The sequence below is a fragment of the Chionomys nivalis genome, chromosome 10 (genome assembly GCF_950005125.1).
Source record: "Chionomys nivalis chromosome 10, mChiNiv1.1, whole genome shotgun sequence".
Lineage (NCBI taxonomy): Eukaryota > Metazoa > Chordata > Mammalia > Rodentia > Cricetidae > Chionomys > Chionomys nivalis.
This window is the reverse complement of record NC_080095.1, coordinates 83,993,981-84,014,492: the sequence shown is the minus strand read 5'-3', so window position 1 is coordinate 84,014,492 and position 20,512 is coordinate 83,993,981. Positions and strand designations below refer to the sequence as shown.

General features: G+C 39.9%; 1 protein-coding gene across 1 annotated transcript in view; it reads right to left on the bottom strand.

Annotated features, from left to right (window-relative positions):
- Positions 1 to 12,857: 12,857 nt before the first annotated feature.
- LOC130882291 (uncharacterized) overlaps positions 12,858 to 20,512 on the bottom strand; it is a 47,069-nt gene continuing 39,414 nt past the window's right edge. Inside the window, exons 7-9 of the mRNA XM_057782181.1 lie at positions 15,359 to 15,539; positions 14,999 to 15,179; positions 12,858 to 13,716 (exon numbers count right to left, since the gene is read on the bottom strand). Coding sequence (XP_057638164.1) covers positions 15,532 to 15,539 — 8 coding nt within the window. The 3' untranslated portion in view covers positions 12,858 to 13,716; positions 14,999 to 15,179; positions 15,359 to 15,531. The remainder of the gene's footprint in view (positions 13,717 to 14,998; positions 15,180 to 15,358; positions 15,540 to 20,512) is intronic.

The window sequence follows — 20,512 nt, the reverse complement described above, 5'->3', positions numbered from 1 at the left end:
ATAATAGAAGACCTGGAGGAGGCTGAACCACCATAGAAGAGTGGATACAGAGCACAGAAGGTGCCAACCTACTTAAGTGAACCCTATGCATTGCTCTTTGGCATTTGAGCCTTGGGCTTTAGCAAACAATTCTTTCAAAGACAGCTCCATGTAAGTATCTGATTAACTTAGCCTTACAGTGACTTCAGTTCAAATCTCAGGATCTAACCACAATCTGGATGTCATGTGGTCACCATCATTCAAAACTCCTAACTAGAGATCTTCTAGGCATCAGGGAAGCACAATATGATTCCATTCAAAGAAGTCAGACTATATGACTGCAAGTTCCTTTTCTTTACTTAATAGGAAGTAAAAACTCAACCTGGGGTCCATCTGACATGCGAGCTTATTGGTTCCAATAGATGTCTATTAATCAAAACATTATTTTGACTCTGGTTAAACGGTCAAGCATCTTTTAAAGTATTTTACTGTCAGTCTCCATCCTGATTATCTTTGTTATTTACCCTCATTTTATGGAGGTTTTGGGCCCCTAAATATTACCGCTGAGAGAAACAAGAGGTGAGTGACAAGCCACTGGGTATGACACCACACTTTCTTTCTTTTTTTTTTTTTTTTTTTTTGATTTGTCGAGACAGGGTTTATCTGTGGCTTTGGAGCCTGTGCTGGAACTAGCTCTAGCTCTTGTAGACCAGGCTGGTCTCGAACTCACAGAGATTCACCTGCCTCTGCCTCCCAAGTGCTGGGATTAAAGGCATGCGCCACCACCGCCCTGCGACAACAATCTTTCTAGGCCAACCATAGTGAGGCAAAACCGTGGACCTCTACCTTGAATGACTCAGTTTCTCTAGCCAAAAGAATACCCACTCCCATCCATCCACTGGACCCACACAAGCAACAAACACCATCCTGCACCCAAATTCAAAGATCCTGCAACCTCAGTGGTACTGAAATACAATACTGAGAGGACCAAGAGGTGAGTGTACAGTGACCCAGCCATGGTCCTCACAACCTGATTTGGGTTACCTAGACAGCCAGCAGGAGAGATTCATGCTAAGAGGACCAAGAGGGGAACTATAAAGCACAAGCTGGGAGAGCAACCCAGAACAGAGCAAGAGAGCAGGCTAAAGGAGACCTCAGTGGCTGTCTGAGACACAGAGCATACAGTTAAGGAAGACTCAGACAGCCACTGGAAGAATTGGACCAACTGAATAGAAAAGATGGAAGAGAGAATCTCAGGGGTTAAAGATAGCTATATGAAATAAATGCATCAGCAAAATAAAACATTAAATATAACAAATTCTTAACACAAAATATCCAGGAAATATGGGAAAACATCAAAAGACAAAAACTAAGAATGATAGGGAAAGAAGGAGAAGAACTCCAGGTAAAAAACACTGGAAACACATTCACCAACATCATACAAGAAAACTTTCCAAACTTACAGAAATATAGACCTACAAAGATAGAAGAAGAGAACAGAACACAAGATAGACTGTATCAAAATAAAGTTCTATCGCCATATAATAATTAAAACACAAAGCTGTAGAATATAGACGGAATATTATGAGCTGCAGAGGGAAAAGGTAAAGTAAGATAGAAAGGTAGACCTATCAGAATTACACCAGACTTCTCAATGGAAACCAAGAAAGTCAGAAGTGCTTTGATATTCCATATCAAAACCCCAATTAAACTACCCATAGCCACAGACCCAGCATTACAGAAAGTACTAGAAGGAAACCACAAACAAAGAAAACTAGCAGAACCCACAAAACTCAAAAAACAGATAACCACGCATCAGCAAAACCCACCTGCAAAGACATTGTATCCAATAAACAAAAAGTATTTCACAGATTAACAGCAACAAGAAAAATAAAAATAAGTAAATAAAGAAACATAATTAATTTTTGGGAACATGATACCTAAAAACAATTATGTTGTGTATAGTAAATTTACAGAAAAAAATTAATAAAATTCAATGACAATTAACAAAAATTTATAACAGATAAGCTGATTACAAAGCTACATTCATAGTAGCAACACTCAGAGTGATCAATAAGATTATAAAAAAATACTACACACTGACATAATGACTTATGGTAGGAAAGTGGTGGTGTACATCTTTAATCACAGCATTTGTGAGGCAGGCACAGGCAGATCTCTGAGTTCAAAGACAGAGAAACTCAAAACTCAAGAAAAAAATTAAATCAAAGCTATAAAAATCGGAAATATGAACAATATTTAAGATAAATATTTAGAAAAATAGAATACTTAAATTCTAATTTGGGTTAGGAAAAATTCCCAATCAAGCCCAATTTAAAAGATTTTTTTTTGTAAGAGGCTTACAGGGGCAAAAGCAGACCTGGCTTTTTTTAGTTAAGTGCCCAGTGTACAGATACAAACAGAAATCTGCCTCAGCCAACCCCGATCCCACTAGATTGACCACAACCTGACTCAAATACCCAACATGAGCTCACGACTTCAAATGAAAATAAGAAGACAAAAATAAGTACGAATGGGACCCCCAAACCCTATAGCATAGACAAGAAAAGGACTCACCAAGATGTAGCCACTGTACCCACGAAGCCAATTTTAAGCATGGTGTAGAGAGCTCAAAATGCAGACTAGGGGCCTTTCAACACGAGGCCTGCCACGTGGAAATTACCTGCCCTAGCAAGGAGGAAACCTCCAAATGTTAGAAACATTTTCTGAACGAGCTCTCTGACGAAGCAAAAATTCACAATCAAGAGAAATAAAAACAATCAAAATTAAGAAGTATCCAGGTTTAATAGGAGATCTATGCTCTCGGGTGGCCTCAAGGAGAAAACCTGGAAGCCATGTGGACAGCAAACCCAGGGAAGAGGAAAGGGAAACCACGTGCTTCTCTTTTGGGACATCAATTAAGTACCAAGGGAGGGGTCAGTACCTGGCATGCTGGGATTTGAAGTCGAGACCAAGCATGGTGGCTGGGACAGAAGCAAAGGACTAGGGAACAAATGTAGCTCGAGCGGAAGAGGTAGGGAGTGTAGGCTTGAGGGGGTAGGGGAGGGGCCAGTGCCTCAGGAAGCATGGTGCTGACACTGGCTAAGGTGGGGGTGGACCGAGAGAACAGAGACCAAAAAACTATGGACAGAAAACCGTGTATATGTAAGTTTTGCTCATTTGTATCAGACAGGCTCAATTTAATAGATTTTTTTAAGAGGCTTACAGAGGCAAAAACAGACCTGGCCTTGAACAATATGTGCCCATTTAGAGAATTTGAACAACCACGTGGCCTAAGTCCATTTCAAAGCATCCTCACTCTGCAAGTCATGTCTGTTTTTCTTCTGGGGCACTACATCTCACAGAAGGCCACTGTGCATAGAGGCCATATGTTGCGCCTAACCTGGAAAGACCACATTTCCCAGAATCACACAGCGTTTGAGAAAAGGGCCGCGCATGTGCAGAGTAGAGCTTCTGCCTGCCTGATCTAAAAGACCACATTTCCCAGAAGCACCCAGAGTTAGACAAAGAGGATATGCATGTGGAGAGTACTGCATCGGCCCGCCTGATTTAAAAGACCACATTTCCCAGAATAACCCAGAGTTATTTTTTTAAGAGGCTTACAGGGGCAAAAACAGACCTGGGCTTAAACTGTACGTGCCCATTTAGAAAATATGAACAACCACGTGACCTAAGTCCATTTCAGAGATTTGACAAAAGTGGCTCTTAGGTAAAAAAGTGATATCAGAGATTGAATGACCAGCGTCCCAATACAAACAGATGTCCACCTCAGCTAAAACAGATCCCTCATGATTGGCCGCAACCTAACTGGAATTCCCAGTGTGAGCACATGATTTCAAAAGGAAATCCTAAAACAACATAAATAAGTACAAATGGATACCCACAAACAGTATAGCATAACAAGAAAAGGAACTCACCAAGACGCTGCCGCTGTAGCACAGAAGCAGTTATTAAGATTGGCATGGAGAGCTGGACCTGAAGACTAGGGGCCTTTCAACACGAGGGCTTCCACGTGGAAAGGACCTGTCCTAGCTAGGTAGGAAACTCCAAATGTTAGAAATATTTCCAAAGTGAGCTCTCTGACTATGCAAAAATTGCCAATCAAGCAAAATCAAAACCATGCCAATTTAGAAATATCCTGGCTTAAAGGGAGATTTGTGCTATCAGGTGGCCCCAAGAAGGAAACAGGAAGCTCCAGGAAAGCAACAAGCAGGAGGAAAAGAGGAAGACCACGTGTTTCTCTTTGGGGAGGGGATGACTTAAGTACCCTGTGTAGGGGTGCCAGCACCACCCCCAGGGAGGGGTCAGAAACTGGCATGATGGGATTTGAAGTCCACACCAGGCCTGGTGGCTGGGATAGATGCTAAGGATTGGGGCCTAAGCTCACAACCTAACTCTTTGTGTGATTTAATGTCTCCTAAGAACTGGTACATCCTTATACCATCAATTCTATTATCAATTATACTCTTCTACATCACAGTTTAGCAGTGGAGTGCTATTCTACACAGGAAACCTTTTACAAGACCCACAAAATTAACTACAGACGAATCGTAAACATGAATGTTAAAAATGCAGAAGTTCAGAAAACCAAGGAGAGACCACAAGTCTCCGAGTTTGGCTCTGTGTATGTCATTTTTTTAGAGTCGGGTGGAGGCCCCACTAAAAGAAAAAACAACAACAGGTTTTATACTCACAGCTTCATGGCATGAACTCTCACAATCTCTTCACTGGGTTTCTGACTCTGCCAATCATGGATGCCAGTAAGAATGAATGCTGAGTTGTAACCACAAACTCAGAACATAGTACCTTAAATTTTGATTTTTTTCTGGTTTCCAGGACCAGCAGATGATGAGTGGTCCTGAAAAGTTTAACTTCTTAATTGAAAGACAATAACACACTTGGACCACAGGCATAGAAGGTTTTGTATAGAAGTTGCTTCCTAGGACTAGGAATCATCTTGCTTACTAATTACATAAATGGAAGGTTTAAGTGGATGGAGTCTTACTCCTAGAGCATCTTGCTAGGCTTCCATTCCATGGCAAGGGCCTTCTCTATAACAGTAATAAACTCCTTGAAAATCCCTGCTTATCCTAGTAATTGGTTGCCACCTGTAACTACCTTTCATTTTCATTTATTTCAGGACTTGTTTTCTGCTTACTGTAGACATGAATGAATCATCACTAATAAACATAAAACAGTTCCAATATTTAAAGAGGAAAGAGAAAATGGATGTTATAATCTAAAAAAATTATTTTGAAAAGTTGAAACAGGATGGATGGTCATGTGCTTCAGTAAAGAGGGATTTATATTATAGAATATCAAAGATTTCTTAAAACATTTTGTCTAAAAGTGTATATTTAAAACCAGTGATAACAGTCCTGTTAGGCAGGGCCACATTTTACTCAGATAGATTTTGGTTGAACTACTGTAACTATAGCAATTTGGCTTTAAGACAAGATCAGTTTTTTACCCAGATTCTGGATTATACTGGCATGTGGACAAGAAATGACCACCTGGGACATTTATGGAGCATCTAAAATTGATTACCTAATTACTAAGTAGATAATTATTACATAGCTAATCACTGCCAATCTCAACTACTGCTGAAGTAGGAACCTTCTCCACCAATGTCCTGTCTCTCCCTTTCTGCACTGTGAATCTACTACCAGCTTCAAGCTGAACCTAAGTACTCAGTTCTTGCACAGATCAATCTTCATTTATGATAAACAATAAAAGACTAAGATACTGGAGGTCAATCATTAGCTGATCTATTTTTCCTTCTCAAAAAACCAACAAGGTCCCGTCATGAAGGAGTTGCAGGACTACCTAACCAGCACTGGACAGCAGTGTTTAAAGCAATTTTCAATTACATAGCATGAGGAAACAACATTATAAGTTCATGGTCTCCCATGCTAGTATGGCAAAGCCTCACCCTCGCCCAGGGAATTCAAACTCAACAAAGATCAGAGGACAAGGGCTACTAACAAGGTCACCACACAAACTAACAGAACATCTCTGGCTCATGGTCCATTGGTTTATAAGCAGCTAATAACCCAGCCAACCTGAACTTCCTGGTGATCCCTACAGCAGAAAAAGGGAATCCTTTAAAAAAAAGCCAATAAGGTACCGGTGATACTGATTAGCAAGTCAAGTCCTTCATTACCTAGGGTCACCCATCTGGGCTTCAAGACATTACCAGTTAACCTACTGGGTGAACAGAGATCAAATATCTCAGAGAGCAAAAGTCCTCCAGGTTTGTCCTTCCACACTATGGTGAGATAAGACCCTAATTTGTAGTTTAATAAAATATTCTATTCTACAGACAGCCACTGGAAGAATTGGACCAACAGAATAGAAAAGATGGACGAGAGAATATCAGGGGTTGAAGATATATGAAATAAATTCATCAGCCAATGAAAACATTATATCTAACAAATTCTTAACACAAAACATCCAGGAAATCTGGGAAAACATAAAAAAAAAAACTAAGAATGATAGGGATAGAAGGAAAATCTAGATAAATGAACAGAAATTATACAGAGGGAGGTATAAAACACCATAATAAAAGAGATGGAAGAGAGAATATCAGGAGTTGAAAACAGATAGATAAAATAAATTCATCAGTCAAAGAAAACATTAAATGTAACTAATTCTTAACACAAAAGATCCGTGAAATCGGCAAAAACATAAAAATACAAAACCTAAGAATAATAGGAATGGAAGAACAACTCCAGCTCAAAGACAAAGAAACTATATTCAACAAAATCATACAAGAAAACTTTCCCAATTTAAAGAAAAATATTCATACAAAAGGAGAAGCTTAAAATAGACAAGATCAAAAAAGTACTCTCACAATAACTCAAAATATGAATGAACTGAATCCACCTATAAAGAGACACAGGCTAAGAGAATGGATAGGAAAACAAGATCCAGACTTCTGTTGTATACAAGAAACACACCTCAACCTCAAAGACAGACATTACTTCAGAGTAAAGGGTTGGGAAAAGGTTTTCCAATCAAATGGACCTAACAGACAAGCAGGTGTATCTATCATATTATCTAACATTAAATTTCAAACTAAAATTAGCAGGAGGACACTTTAGACTCATAGAAAGATGAATCTATCAAAATAAAATCTCAATCCTTAACATCTATGCATCTAATACAAGAGCACTCACATAGGTAAAAGAAACATTACTAAAGCTTAAAACACACAACAAAATCCACACACTAAGAGTAGGAGACTTCTACACTCCACTGTCCACAATGGACAGGTCAACCAGACAGAAACTTAAGAGAAATAAGGAAACTAACAGATGCCATGAATGAAATGGACTTAACAGAAACGTACAGAACACTACACCTAAACTAAAAGGAATGTACCTTCTTCTCAACACCTCATGGAACATCCTCGACAATCAAGCACATACTGAACAAAGCAAACATCCACAGATACAAAAAAATTGGAGTAACCCTATGTATCTTAGTGGATCGCCAAAGTTTAAAGTTAGAACATAAGACAACAATACTATAAGAAATGCTAAAAAATCATGGAAATTGAACAGTAACCTACTGTACCACCCATGGGTCAAGATAGAAATGAATTAAAGACTTCCTAAAATTAACAATGTACCCAAACCTATGGGACAATATGAAAGGAGTACTAAGAGGAAAGCTCGTAGCACATACAGAAAGCTCACGAAAGTGACTTAACACCACATATGAAAGCACTAGAACAAAAAAGCAAACATGACCAGAAGGAGCAGAAGACAAAAAACAATCAAATTGAGGACTGAAATAAATTACATAGAAACAATTTACAAAATACAAAGAATCAATGAGACAAAGAGCAGGTTCATTGAGAAAAATCAACAAGATAGACGAACCCTTATCCGAACTAATAAAAAAGCAATGAAAGAAAATCAAAAATAACACAATCGAATAAAAAGGGGAACATAACAACATACACTAAGGAAATCCAGATAATCCTTACATAATACTACAAAAAATTGTACTCCACAAAATTAGAAAACATAAAAGAAATGGACAATTTTCTGGATGGATAAGTACCATATAACAAAATTAAATCAAGAACAGGTGAGCAATTTAAATAGATGTTTAAACTGTAAGGAAATAGAAGCTATCATGAAAAGCCTCACAAACAAAAATATCCCAGGGAAAAATGGTTTTAATGCAGCATTCTATACCAACTTCCTATTATCCTCAAAGTGTTCACCATAATAGAACCAGAAGGAACATTGCCAAACTCTTTTTATGAGACTACAGTTAACATGATACCAAAACCACAAAGACTCAAACAAGAAAGAGAATTACAAACTAATCACACTTATGAACAAAGATGCAAAAATACTCAACAAAATGCATAACACAGAATCCAAGAACACATCAAAAAATCCACCATGATCAAGTCAGCTTCATCCCAGAGATGCAGGGATGGTACAACATAAAAAAAATCTATGTAATCCATCATATAAATAAACTGAAAGAAAAAATACCTATAACCAACTCATTAGATACGCATTTGACAAAACATAATACCTATTCATGACAAACATCTTGGAGACAACAGGGATACAAGGAATATATCTAAACATAATTAAAGCAATATACATCAAACTGACAGCCAGCATCTAATTAAATGTGGAGAAAAAGTGATTCCCCTAAAATCAGGAAGAAGATGAGGCTGTCCACTACACCTCCATATCTATTATACATTGTTCTTGAAGTTCTACCTAGAGCAATATAAAAACAAAAAAAGGAATCAAGGGGATTCAAATTGGAAATTTGTTATTTGCAGACAATATGATAGTATTTATAAGTGACCTTAAAAACACTACAGGGGAACTTCTACAGGTGATAAATACCTACGATAATGTGGCAGGATAGATACAAGATAAAATCAAAAAAAAAAAAAAAAAACAGTAGGCCTCCTATATACAAATGATAAAGGAGCTGAGAAAGAAATCAGAGAAACATTACCTTTCAAAATAGCCACAAATTAAATAAAATATCTTGGGGTACCACTAACCAAATAATTTAAGGACCTTTATGAAATGAAATTTAATTTTTCGTAGAAAGAAATTGAAGAAAACACCAGGAAATGGAAAGATCTCCCATGTACTTGGATAGATAGGATTACAATAATAAAAATGTCAATCTTACCAAAAGCATTCTATAGATTAGAAGCAATTCACATCAAAATAACAACAAGATTCATCATGGACATTTAGAGAACAATAATCAACTTAATGCAGAAAAACTAAAAACCCAGGATACCAAAAAAAATCCGGTATGAGAATGGAAATTCCAGAGGCATCACAATCCATCAACATCAATTACAAAGCTACACTAATGAAAACAGCTTGGTATTGGCATAAAAACAGAGACGTTGAACATTGAAATAAAATCAAAGACCCAGATACTAAATCACAAACCTATGAACACCTGATTTTTGTCAAAGACGCTAAAATTACACAATGGGGATAAAAGCATCTTCAAAAAATAGTGTTGGCATAACTGGATGGCAACAGGTGGAAGAATAAAAATAGATCCATATCTATCCCCATGCACAGAACTTAAGTCCAAAAGGATTAGAGACCTCAATATAAATCTGACTACTGTAAACCTGATAAAAGAGATAGTGGGAAGTAGCCTTCAATGCATGGGGACAAGAGACCACTTTTTAAATATAACACCAGTAGCATAGACACTGAGAGCAACAATAAATAATAGAACGCCCTAAAAATTAGAACTTACATATAAGACTAGATACAGTAGAGAAGGCTTTGGACCTTCCACAAAGCAATGTGCCTTACCTTCTCTAAGGAATGGATGGGTGGTTGCTTCTTTGATCCCAGCTGCTGAGACCTGAAATAATCACAAAGAAACCATATTATTTGTAATGATGTTTTGTAACATGAAGGGCCAGCATTAAAACAATTCAAAGAGAGCATAATAACATACAGTATCAATATTCTCTGTATATAATCCATCTCTATGTGACTTTACTTAACCTCTTTTTTTTTATATTTACTTTTTCTTTTTGAGACAGGTTCTATTCATCTTTGAACTGGAAGAAATCTGTTGACCAGGCTGTCCTTGAACTCACAGAGACCTGTCCATCCCTGCCTCCCACACATTGGAATTAAACATGTGTCCTGAAGTATCAGAGGTCAATCTACCTCTGGCTCCCAAGTATTGGGATTAAAGGTGTGTACCAACACACCCAAATACTCTGTATTTCCACTTTAAGAACTTTAACCTTTACTCTGCATATGTTTTAAATATACTTTAAACCATTTAGAAGTTTTCTTCATATTTGAATCTCTCTTTATTGTATATCTTTTTCTAACCACATGAGTCTTTATGGAGATTAAAGCCATGGCTTTGACAGATGGATCGAGCCCATTCCTTAGCTTTATGTGATTCCAGCCTTGAGGCTGAGGTACAGGCCAAAGCCCTGTTCATTGCCTCAACTCTACAGTGTTTCAAGGTAACAGCCAGAAAGCAAACTGCAGTATTCTGCTCACAGACCATACTCAAGTGCTTTCATATTCAGACTGCCTGCCTGAAAGAATAAGAGTTTGCCATGGCAGAAACTCAAAGAAAGCAGCCATTTTAAAACTGCTTAACTTTTTTGCTGCTAACACGGAAACCAGAAAAGCATGCGTTCAGCTTTTCATCAACACTGTTTAAGTGTTTCCTGGCAGGACCTCTTAAAGAGCTGCAGAATTTCGCAGCTAAAGCAGAGTCAGGAAGCCTCTCTTAGATGAGAGCACTTGCTTGCCTATAAGACACAGAGCCAAGAAATTGCTGCTACCAAGAAAAGATGCTTACCTGTATTTTTTGCAAAGGTTTGTAAGGCTTTCTGTGGATGCAGTTATACACATGAGCGCCATTATGTAACATGAGGGGGACATGCACATTGGAATTTCTGCCCTGCCAAATTAACCAGAACTGGCCAGCCCTTTTATCTGAGAGTGTATATGTAAAACCAGTAAAATAACAGTCATGTTAGGCAGGGGAGGGAAGAGGGGGAATGGCGGAGTGGGTAGGGAATGGGAGGAGAGGAGAAAGTGTAAATTTCTGAATGAAAAAAATTAATTAATTAAAAGAACAAAATACAAGATAAAAGACTTTTAAAGAATCAATATATACATAAAGCAACTCTGTTGAAAATTGTTTCACAAGCTTTTGGTGGGGGGGGGGATTGAGAGAGGGTTTCTCTGTAGCTTTGGAGCCTGCCATGGAACTAGCTCTTGTAGACCAGGTTGGCCTGCCTCTGTGTTATGAGTGATAGGATTAAAGGCATGCACCACCACTGCCTGTGTACAGGCACTTTTGAAAACAAGTTTATTGCTATTTTTTACAAATCTTTGCACATGAGAATGAATGTTCTCTGCACGTATACAGGATATGGAATAATAGATATTTGTGAGCCTCTAAACTTGAATGTTGGTATTGGAATTCAGAATATATGAGGAACCACCTACAAAGACATTTTAGCCAATAAACCAAAATCTTTCATAGATTAACAGCAACAAGAAAAACAAAACCTCAGTAAATGAAGAAGCAAATAACCAATTCTTGGGAACATTATGCTGTGTATAGTAAATTGGAAGCATATAATGAATATATTTCAATGACGATTTCAAAAAATTTATAACAGAAAAGTTGATTACAAAGCTACAGTCATAGTGGAAACACTCAGAGTGATCAATGAAGTTATTAAAAAATAATTATGAAAAATAATTTAATATCTGCTTCCTGTCACAAGGATTATATCACAAGATACAGATTCTGCACTATCTACCTGCCCAATAACATGAACACCTGAGAAACTTTGGTAGTTCCTTTTGTCAACTAGAACTAAAGATCACTGAATCTTATCATTGTGGCTGGTGAGAGCAGAAAGTTAGAAGCATTCTAATCATGTATTGCAAAAAGACAATCAACACCACTATAGTTCTACCACCTTTTAAAATATTGAGACATTTATAAGAAAAACTTGAAAGTGGAATGCAATATTCAAAAATTTTAGAAAACATATCATCGGTTTTCCAATCTATCTTCCCACTGCACACCAAAAGCATGACCCTGTGTGTAGACTCTAAAATGATATTACAAGCATAATATTCTACCATACGAGAGCTGCAGAGTCTCCCTCTTCCCAGAAAATCCATACTCACAGAGGCTCAGAGGACAAGGACCACTGGCCAGGTCACTACGCAGAACAACAGAAACATAGCCTGGCTCATGTTCCATCCAAATGTCAGCAGATATGCCAGCTCAACAGACCTTATATGAACACCCTACACTCACCATGGCATAGATTGTGGTCTTCCATACAAGTCATTACAAGAAAAGCAGCGAAGAATCATGAAAAGAACCACCTGTAAGCTAGCACACATTATTATTCCTGCTTACTAAGCCTTCGCAGAGTCCATCACTGGCTAATACCACCCTGCTGGGCCTCAGAATATTATCAGCTCCAATAATGGATGATCAGAGAGCAAATTACTAACATATAACAGAACTTTATGTTCTGCCCTTACAGACCAGGAGGCAGGGCCTTTGTCCAGAAAGTTTGTATTTTAGTACGGGTTTCATCAACGTTCTGAGAGCATATCCTGTTCCTCATCCAAACCACAGGGATGTCCTTTGTGTGGACATGCCATTAAACACTCAATGTGCAGTGTAGCCAACCCATCATATAATACCTGAGAAAACCTGCAGCCAAACACAGGTCACATTCACAACTATTGATAAAGTAAAGAAGGCCATAAATTAGAAGGCACTGGAGAGTCATAGTAGGGCTTGGGGACAGAAAAGAAAATGTGGATATGATATAGTTATAATCTCAAGAAATTATTTTGAAAAGTTGAAACAGGATTTATGGCCATGGGCTCCATAATCTAGGGATTTGTAATAAAGCACATCAAAGATATCTAAATCTTTTAACTCAGGGTATATATCTAAAACCAGTAACAGTCCTGTTAGGCAGGGACACAACATTTAACTATGATCTATTTTGTTTGAACTATTGTAACTATAGCAATTGGGTTTCATAATAAGGTCAGTCAAGATTCTTCATTGCCTATTCTGTGGACACCAAGAAATGACCATCAGGACATTTATGGAGCATCTAAAATTAATTACCTAATTCCTAATTAGGCAATCAGTACATAGTTAAACATTGCTAATCTCAGTTACTGTTGAAATAGGAAAGTTCTCCTGTCTCTCCTTTTCTGTACTGTGAATCTACCAGCTTCAAACTTTGTCTATGCACTCAATTCATTCACAGATGCGTCTTTATCTACAATCACACAGGAAAAGTCAGAGAGACAAGAGGTCACTCATTAGCTGGTTTATTTTGGCTCTCATAGACCAGTCAAAGCCTAATCCTGAAATATAGCCAGCATTGTTTAAAGAAATTCGCAATTACAAAGCATCAGGAAACGATATTACAAGCTCATAGTCTTCCATGCCAGGATGGCAGAGCCTCCACCACACTCAAAAAAGCTCAGAGTTCAAGAGCCACTACCCAGGTCACCACAAAGAACAACAGAACATGTCTGACTCCTGATTCATCCCTATCCAAGCAGTTCTGACAGCTCAGCCAAACTGCTCTTCCTGGTCTGAGGACAGTAGCTCATAGATTCAACATAGCATGGCTTGTGGTCCTCCAAACAGATCCTTAGAGCAAAACAAGAGAATCAGGAAACAACCTGTTTAATTATGTTTTTATATAGATTCTTGAATGCAAAGTTTGTGGTGTGTCACTACTCATTGCTAATGTCAACTACCGTCCCAGCAGGAAAACTTTCATACTCTTTCCTGCCCATCCATTTTTCCATTGTGACTATGTTTGCTTTACAGTTGCTCAGTGAACTAAATTCTTACATCAATCCTACTACACTTGTAAATTCACAATAAAATCTAGAGAAGTTGGAGTGTACTCATTCATTGATCTATTTCTCCTTTACACAGACCAGTCAAGGTCCATCCTGGTTGGAGTTGCAGGACTATCTTTCCAGCACTGAGTAGCAGAGGCAGGATTAGGTGTTCAAAGCAATTCCCAATTAGATATTGTGAGGTAAGCCTGAGTCACAGGAGACACTGATATAAACCAGTTGTTGTCGATCTTCCTAATGTTGTGACCATTTAAAAGAGTTCCTCCTGATGTGTTGAAACTCAACTAAAAACTTATTTTCATTGCTACTTCATAACTATATTTTTGCTACTGTTATGAATTATAATATAAAATATCCGTGCTTTCTGATGGTCTTAGGCCAGTCCTGTGATAGGATCATTTGATCACCCATAAGAAGCTGTGACCACAAAAGTTAAGAAACCCTGCTATAAACTGATATAAATAAACAAACAGCACTTAAGAAAAAATGGAATGAAATTCTTAAACTAGAAAACATCGAAAAATATACCAGTAATGCATCTAAATTAAATAAATGCTAAAAATGACACCAATAAATGATGCTTTAAAATGATAAAAAAAATTATAATAGAACACTTATCTAGCCTAAATTTGAAATGGAGTAGTCCCTTCCCTGAGAGAAAGAATGACATTAATAAGAGACTGTATGACTTTGTTCCACTAAACAGCACTGAATCATGTCATTGTGGCTGGTGATAGCAAAAAGTTAGAAGCATTATAATTATGTATTGCTAAAAAGACAATAAACATCACCATAATACTACCAGCTTTGAAACATTTATAAGACAAACTTGAAAGTGAATGCAATATTCAAAAATTCTAGAAACCACACCATCAATTTTCAAATCTCTCTTGTCACTGCACACCAAGAGCATGACTCTGTTTGTACACTGGACTGTGGTATTACAAGCATAATATCCAGGCTTGCAGAGTCTCCCCTTCCACTCCCCACGGCCATCCAGGACACCGTGGGCATGGGCTCTGGTGTCCCCCACCCACCCACCCCGCAGCACCATCAGCACATACCTGAAGCCTCTCTGGGCACGGCCCAGGCCCCCGGTGGAGTCCTGGTCGCTGTCTGGGCAGAATCTGTGGACACTGGGGCGCGCTGTGGCCCTCTGTGCCCTATGTGGCCCTCTGGGAATCTTCCTGCAGCCTCCAGCGAGGCATCCCGGGGTCCGGGGGCGTCCTGAGTCCAGTCAGGGGCCTGCGGAGGGCACGGGGGAGACATGGGGTCAGCTTCTGGGACGGGCAGAGGGGCCTGGCGGGCTCTGGTCTCTGTCTGTGCAGAGTCTAGAGGCCTCCTGAGTGTCCTGTGTCTGCACAGGGGCGACCAGGAAACCATGGGCATGGGATCTGCCCCCCCCCAGCACCATCAGCACGTACCTGAAGCCTCTCTGGGCATGGCACAGGCCCCCGGTGGAGTAATGGTCGCTGTCTGGGTAGAGTCTGTGGACACTGGGGCGCACTGTGGCCCTCTGTGCCCTATGTGGCCCTCTGGGAATCTTCCTGCAGCCTCCAGCGCGGCATCCCGGGGTCCGGGGGCATCCTGAGTTCAGTCAGGGGCCTGCGGAGGGCACGGGGGAGACGTGGGGTCAGCGTCTGGGACGGGCAGAGGGGCCTGGCAGACTCTGGTCTGTCTGTGCAGAGTCTGCAGGACTCCTGAGTGTCCTGTGTCTGCACAGGGGCGACCAGGACACTGTGGGCATGGGCTTTGCCCCCCACCCAGCACCATCAGCACGTGCCTGAAGCCTCTCTGGACATGGCCCAGGCCCCCGGTTGAGTCCTCGTCGCCTTCTGGGCAGAGTCTGTGGACACTGTGGCCCTCTGGGAATCTTACTGCAGTCTCCAGCGAGGGATCTCGGGGTGCGGGGGCATCTTGAGTCCAGTCAGGGGCCTACATAGGGCACAGGGGAGACGTAGGGTCAGCATCTGGGCCGGGCGGACTCTGTCCAGAGTCCGGGGCCCTCCCGAGTGTCCTGTGTCCTCTGGCCGCCACTGCAGGAGGGAAGCCGCGCTGATGGCTCGCTCCCTCCCCACTCCCTTCTCGCTCCCTCTGTTCGCCCGCCCACCCCGGTTCTGGCGGGAAGCCTAGTGGAGCGCTCCTTCCCCACCCGCAGCAATCGCGGCTCCACAAGCGAAGGCTGGAGGCAGCGGCGATGGCTGGAGGCGGCGGTGGCGGCGGCGGTTTTTCTTCTTTTTTCTCCTTTCTCTGCTACTCCCGCGTGCTGGGAGCTGGCTCCCAGTGTGGCAGGAGCGGCGGAAAAGCAGGAAGGAAGGAAGGAAGGAAGGAAGGAAGGAAGGAAGGAAGGAAGGAAGGAAGGAAGGAAGGAAGGAAGGAAGGAAGGAAGGAAGGAAAGACCCGGGCTGGAAGCCCGGGGATCCTGGGAGAACGAGTCCGTCACAGACTGGTACCGGACTACAGGAAAAATGGCCGCCGAGAGGAATCATGGTAGACGTAGTCCTGGACCGGGAATCGGGTCCAGGAGCCCCAGGGGCTATGGAGAGCGGCAGGGCCGTCCATGCAAGGCTCGGGGGAGTGTCCACGGTCCCGGACACGCACCGCGGGGACCACACACCCCGCCCCCGGCAACACAGTCACCCCGAGTCCTTAGGGCCCCTCCCCGGCCCTGGCAACGCACAACCCCCGGTGCCACCAAACCCTAGCAATGCCCCACCCCTAGCCAAGCCTCAGCCATAGCCAGGCCATAACCACAGCCCCCCAGTCCCCCTAAGGGCCCGCTGACCCAGAGTGCCCGGTCACCCGGCCCCCACCCCCCCGGCCGTGGCAACGCCCCACCTACCCAGAGCGCCAACCACCTCTACCAACGCCCCACCCCTAGCCCATTACAGAATTAGTGACCAGTATAATAAACCCTTTCCCTTATAGTGCAGATAAGTTGGAGGACACTCATCTATTTTCCTTCTCACTGACCACTTAAGACCCAGCCTTGCAGCGGTTACAAGAATTTCTTTCCAGCACTGAGACACAGAAGCAGGACTAAGTGTTCAAAACAATTCTAAACTACATAGTGTGAGAAAAGTTGGTCTATATAAACTCAAGGTCAGCCTGGTCTACAAAGCTAGTTTCAGGACAGCCAAAGCTACACAAAGAAACCTCGTCATAAACAACAAAAATGTATTAATTTAGTTGTCTGTGATGTGCCCAACTATAATTCAGGTACATTGGCGATAAGGTGGTCAAATAACGCTGATTCTCTACAAGATTCTAGTCTATACAGTGAGTTCCAGGACAGCCAGAGATTCATAATGAGGATATTTTTTAAACAAAAAGAAAAAGAAAAAATTAAAAATAAAAGTAATAAACATGATATTTTTGGTATGACTAATTTGGAACACTGATGAAGATATAAGGTGATTAATTTATCCTTGAGGTCCTAACAGGTTTAGATAGATGGCAAGGGATATAAACAACTAAGTTAACCCAGCCTTACAGAAAGTACTAGAAGGAAATCCCGAACAAAGGAAGCTCACTTCACCAACAAAAACTAAAGCAACAGATAACCTCACATCAGCAAACCAAAGGAAGGGAAACACACAACAACTCCCACTGAAAAAGAACAGGAATTAACAACCACTGGTCATTAATAGCACTTAATATCAATGGTGTCAACTCACCTATAAAAGGACACAAACTAAGAAAATGGATAGGAATACAAGATCCAGACTTCTGTTGTATACATGAAACACACCTCAACCTCAAAGACAGACATTGCATCAGAGTACAGGATAAGTTTTTCCGATTAAACGCACCTAAGAAAAAAGTAGGTGTAGCTATCCTAATATCTAACATAAAATAAATCAGAAGAGATGAAGAAAGACAGTTTATATTCATAACAAGATAAATCTATAAAACTGGAGTCTCAATCCTTAACATTTATGCCCCAAATACAAGAGCATTCACATGTGTAAAAGAAACATTAAAAAAGCTTAAAATATACACAAAAATCCACACACTAATAGTAGGAGGCTTCGATATTCCACTAACCACAATATTACTTTGTTATACAAGACAAAACATTAATAGAGAAATAAGGAAACTAACAGATGTCATGAATGAAAAGGAGTTAACAGACATATACAGAACATTTCACCTAAACACAAATGAATAAACCTTCTTCTCAGCACCTCAGAACCTTCTCTGAAACTGACCACATACTGCATAGCAAAGCAAATATCCACAGGAAAAAAAAATTGGAGTAACCCTATGTATCTTAGTGGATCAACAAGGTTTAAAGTTAGAACTTAAAAACAACAGTACTATCAGAAATCATAGAAATTCATGGAAATAAAAGAGTAAACTATTGAACCACCCCTAGGTCAAGGAAAAAATAAAAAAAGAAATTAAAGAATTCCTAAAATTAAGCAAAAATGAAGCCACAAAGTACCCAAACATATGGGACACTATGAAAGCAATGATACGGGGAAAGTTCATAGCACATAAAGAAAGTGGAGGGGCTAGAGACAAGGCTCAGAGGTTAAGAGCATTGCCTGCTGTCCCAAAGGTCCTGAGTTCAATTCCCAGCATCCACATAGTGGCTCACAGGTATCTGTAATGGGGTCTGGTGCCCTCTTCGGGCCTGCAGGCATACACACAGACAGAATATTGTATACATAACAAATAAATAAATGTTTAAAAAAAGTGGAGAAAGGTCACTAGATAAACTCTTTTCTAAACTAACAAAAAAAAAGATAGAACATCCAAATTAACACAATCGGAAATGAAAAGGGATACCTAACAACAGACGCTAAGAGAATTCTTAGATCATACTACAAAAACCTGTACTCCACAAAATTAGGAAACATAAAAGAAATGGACATTTTTCTGGTTAGGTACCATATACCAAAAATAAATCAAGACCAGGTGAACAATTTAAATAGACCTATAAACTATAAGGAAATAGAAGCTATCATCAAAAGCCTCACAAACAAAAATATCCCAGGGACAAACAGTTTTAATGCTGAATTATACTCCTCAAAGTGTTCCCCATCATAGAACAAGAAGGAACAATGCCAAAATCTTTTTTTATGAGACTAGTTACCATGATCCCCAAACCACACAAAGACTAAACCAAGAAAGAGAGTTAACTCACTTATGAACTTAGATATCCAAAAATAATCAAGAAAATACTAGCAGACAGAATCGAAGAAAAAAAAATCAAAAAAATGCTTCATTTTCAAGTCAACTTGATCCCAGAGATGAAAGAATGGTAAAAAATAAAAAAAACTATTAATATAATACATCATGTAAATAAAATGAAAGAACAAAACATATGACAAACTCATTAGATGCTGAAAGAGCATTTGACAAAATATGATACCCCATCATGATAAAGGTCTTGGAGAGATCAGGGGTACAAGAAAGATATCTAAAAAATATAAAAGCACATGTCAGAATGGCTAAGTCCAAAAAAACCAATGATAACATAAGCTGAAGAGGATGTGAAGTAACTGTTGGGAATGCAAACTTGTGCAACCACTTTATAAATCACTATGGATGTTTCACAGAAAACTGGAAATCAAAGCACCCCAAGATCCAAAAATGCCACTATTGGAATTATAACAAAAAGACGTGCAATCATACTACAAAGATATATGTTCAACTATGTTCATAGAAGCATTTTTTTGTAATAGTCAGAACCTGGTAACACACTGAATACCCCTCAACTGAAGAATGGATAAAGAAAATGTGGAACATTCACATAGTTAGATTACTACTCAGTGGTAAAACAAAAAGATATGTTAAATTCTACATGCAAATGGATGGAACTAGAAAACACCATCCTGAGTCAGGTAACTCAGGCCCAAAAAGATGAATATGGTATTATGTACTCAATGATAAGTGGATATTAGCTATAAAAAGAGGATATTGACTCTATAGTTCATGATCCTAGAAGCTAAGTAACAATGTGAACCCTAAGAAAAACATATAAATCCACTTGGAATTCAAAATATAAAAGATCAGCTGAAATAAAATGGGAACACAAGGATGGGGAAAAAGAAAGGTAGGAGAAGAGAAGGGGGAAAGGGGAGGGGTGAAGAGAACTTGAGGAAATGGGATCATTGAGATAGAGGAAGGTCAGAGATGAGAGCAAGGAAAGAGATATCTTGATAGAGGGAGCCATTATGAGGTTATCAAGAAACATGACTTTAGTAAATTCCTAGGAATCCACAAGGATGACCACAGATAAGACCCTAAGCAATAGAGAAGGGGGGACCTGAGCTGGCCTTCTCTTGTAGTCAGAATGATGAATAACTTAAATATCACCAAAGAACATACATCCATCGAATGATGGAAGCAGAGGCAGAGACACACATCAAAGCTCTGGACTGATCTTTCAAAGTTCAATTGAAGAGTGGAAGGAGTGAGAATGAGCAAAGAGGTCAAAACCATGATGGGCTCACCCACTGAAACAGTTTAACTGAGCTAATGGGAGCTAACCAACACCACTAAGACTGGGAAGGAACCAGCATAGGTCCAAACTATTCATTCATAGTATTCCTTGTATGTGTACCATT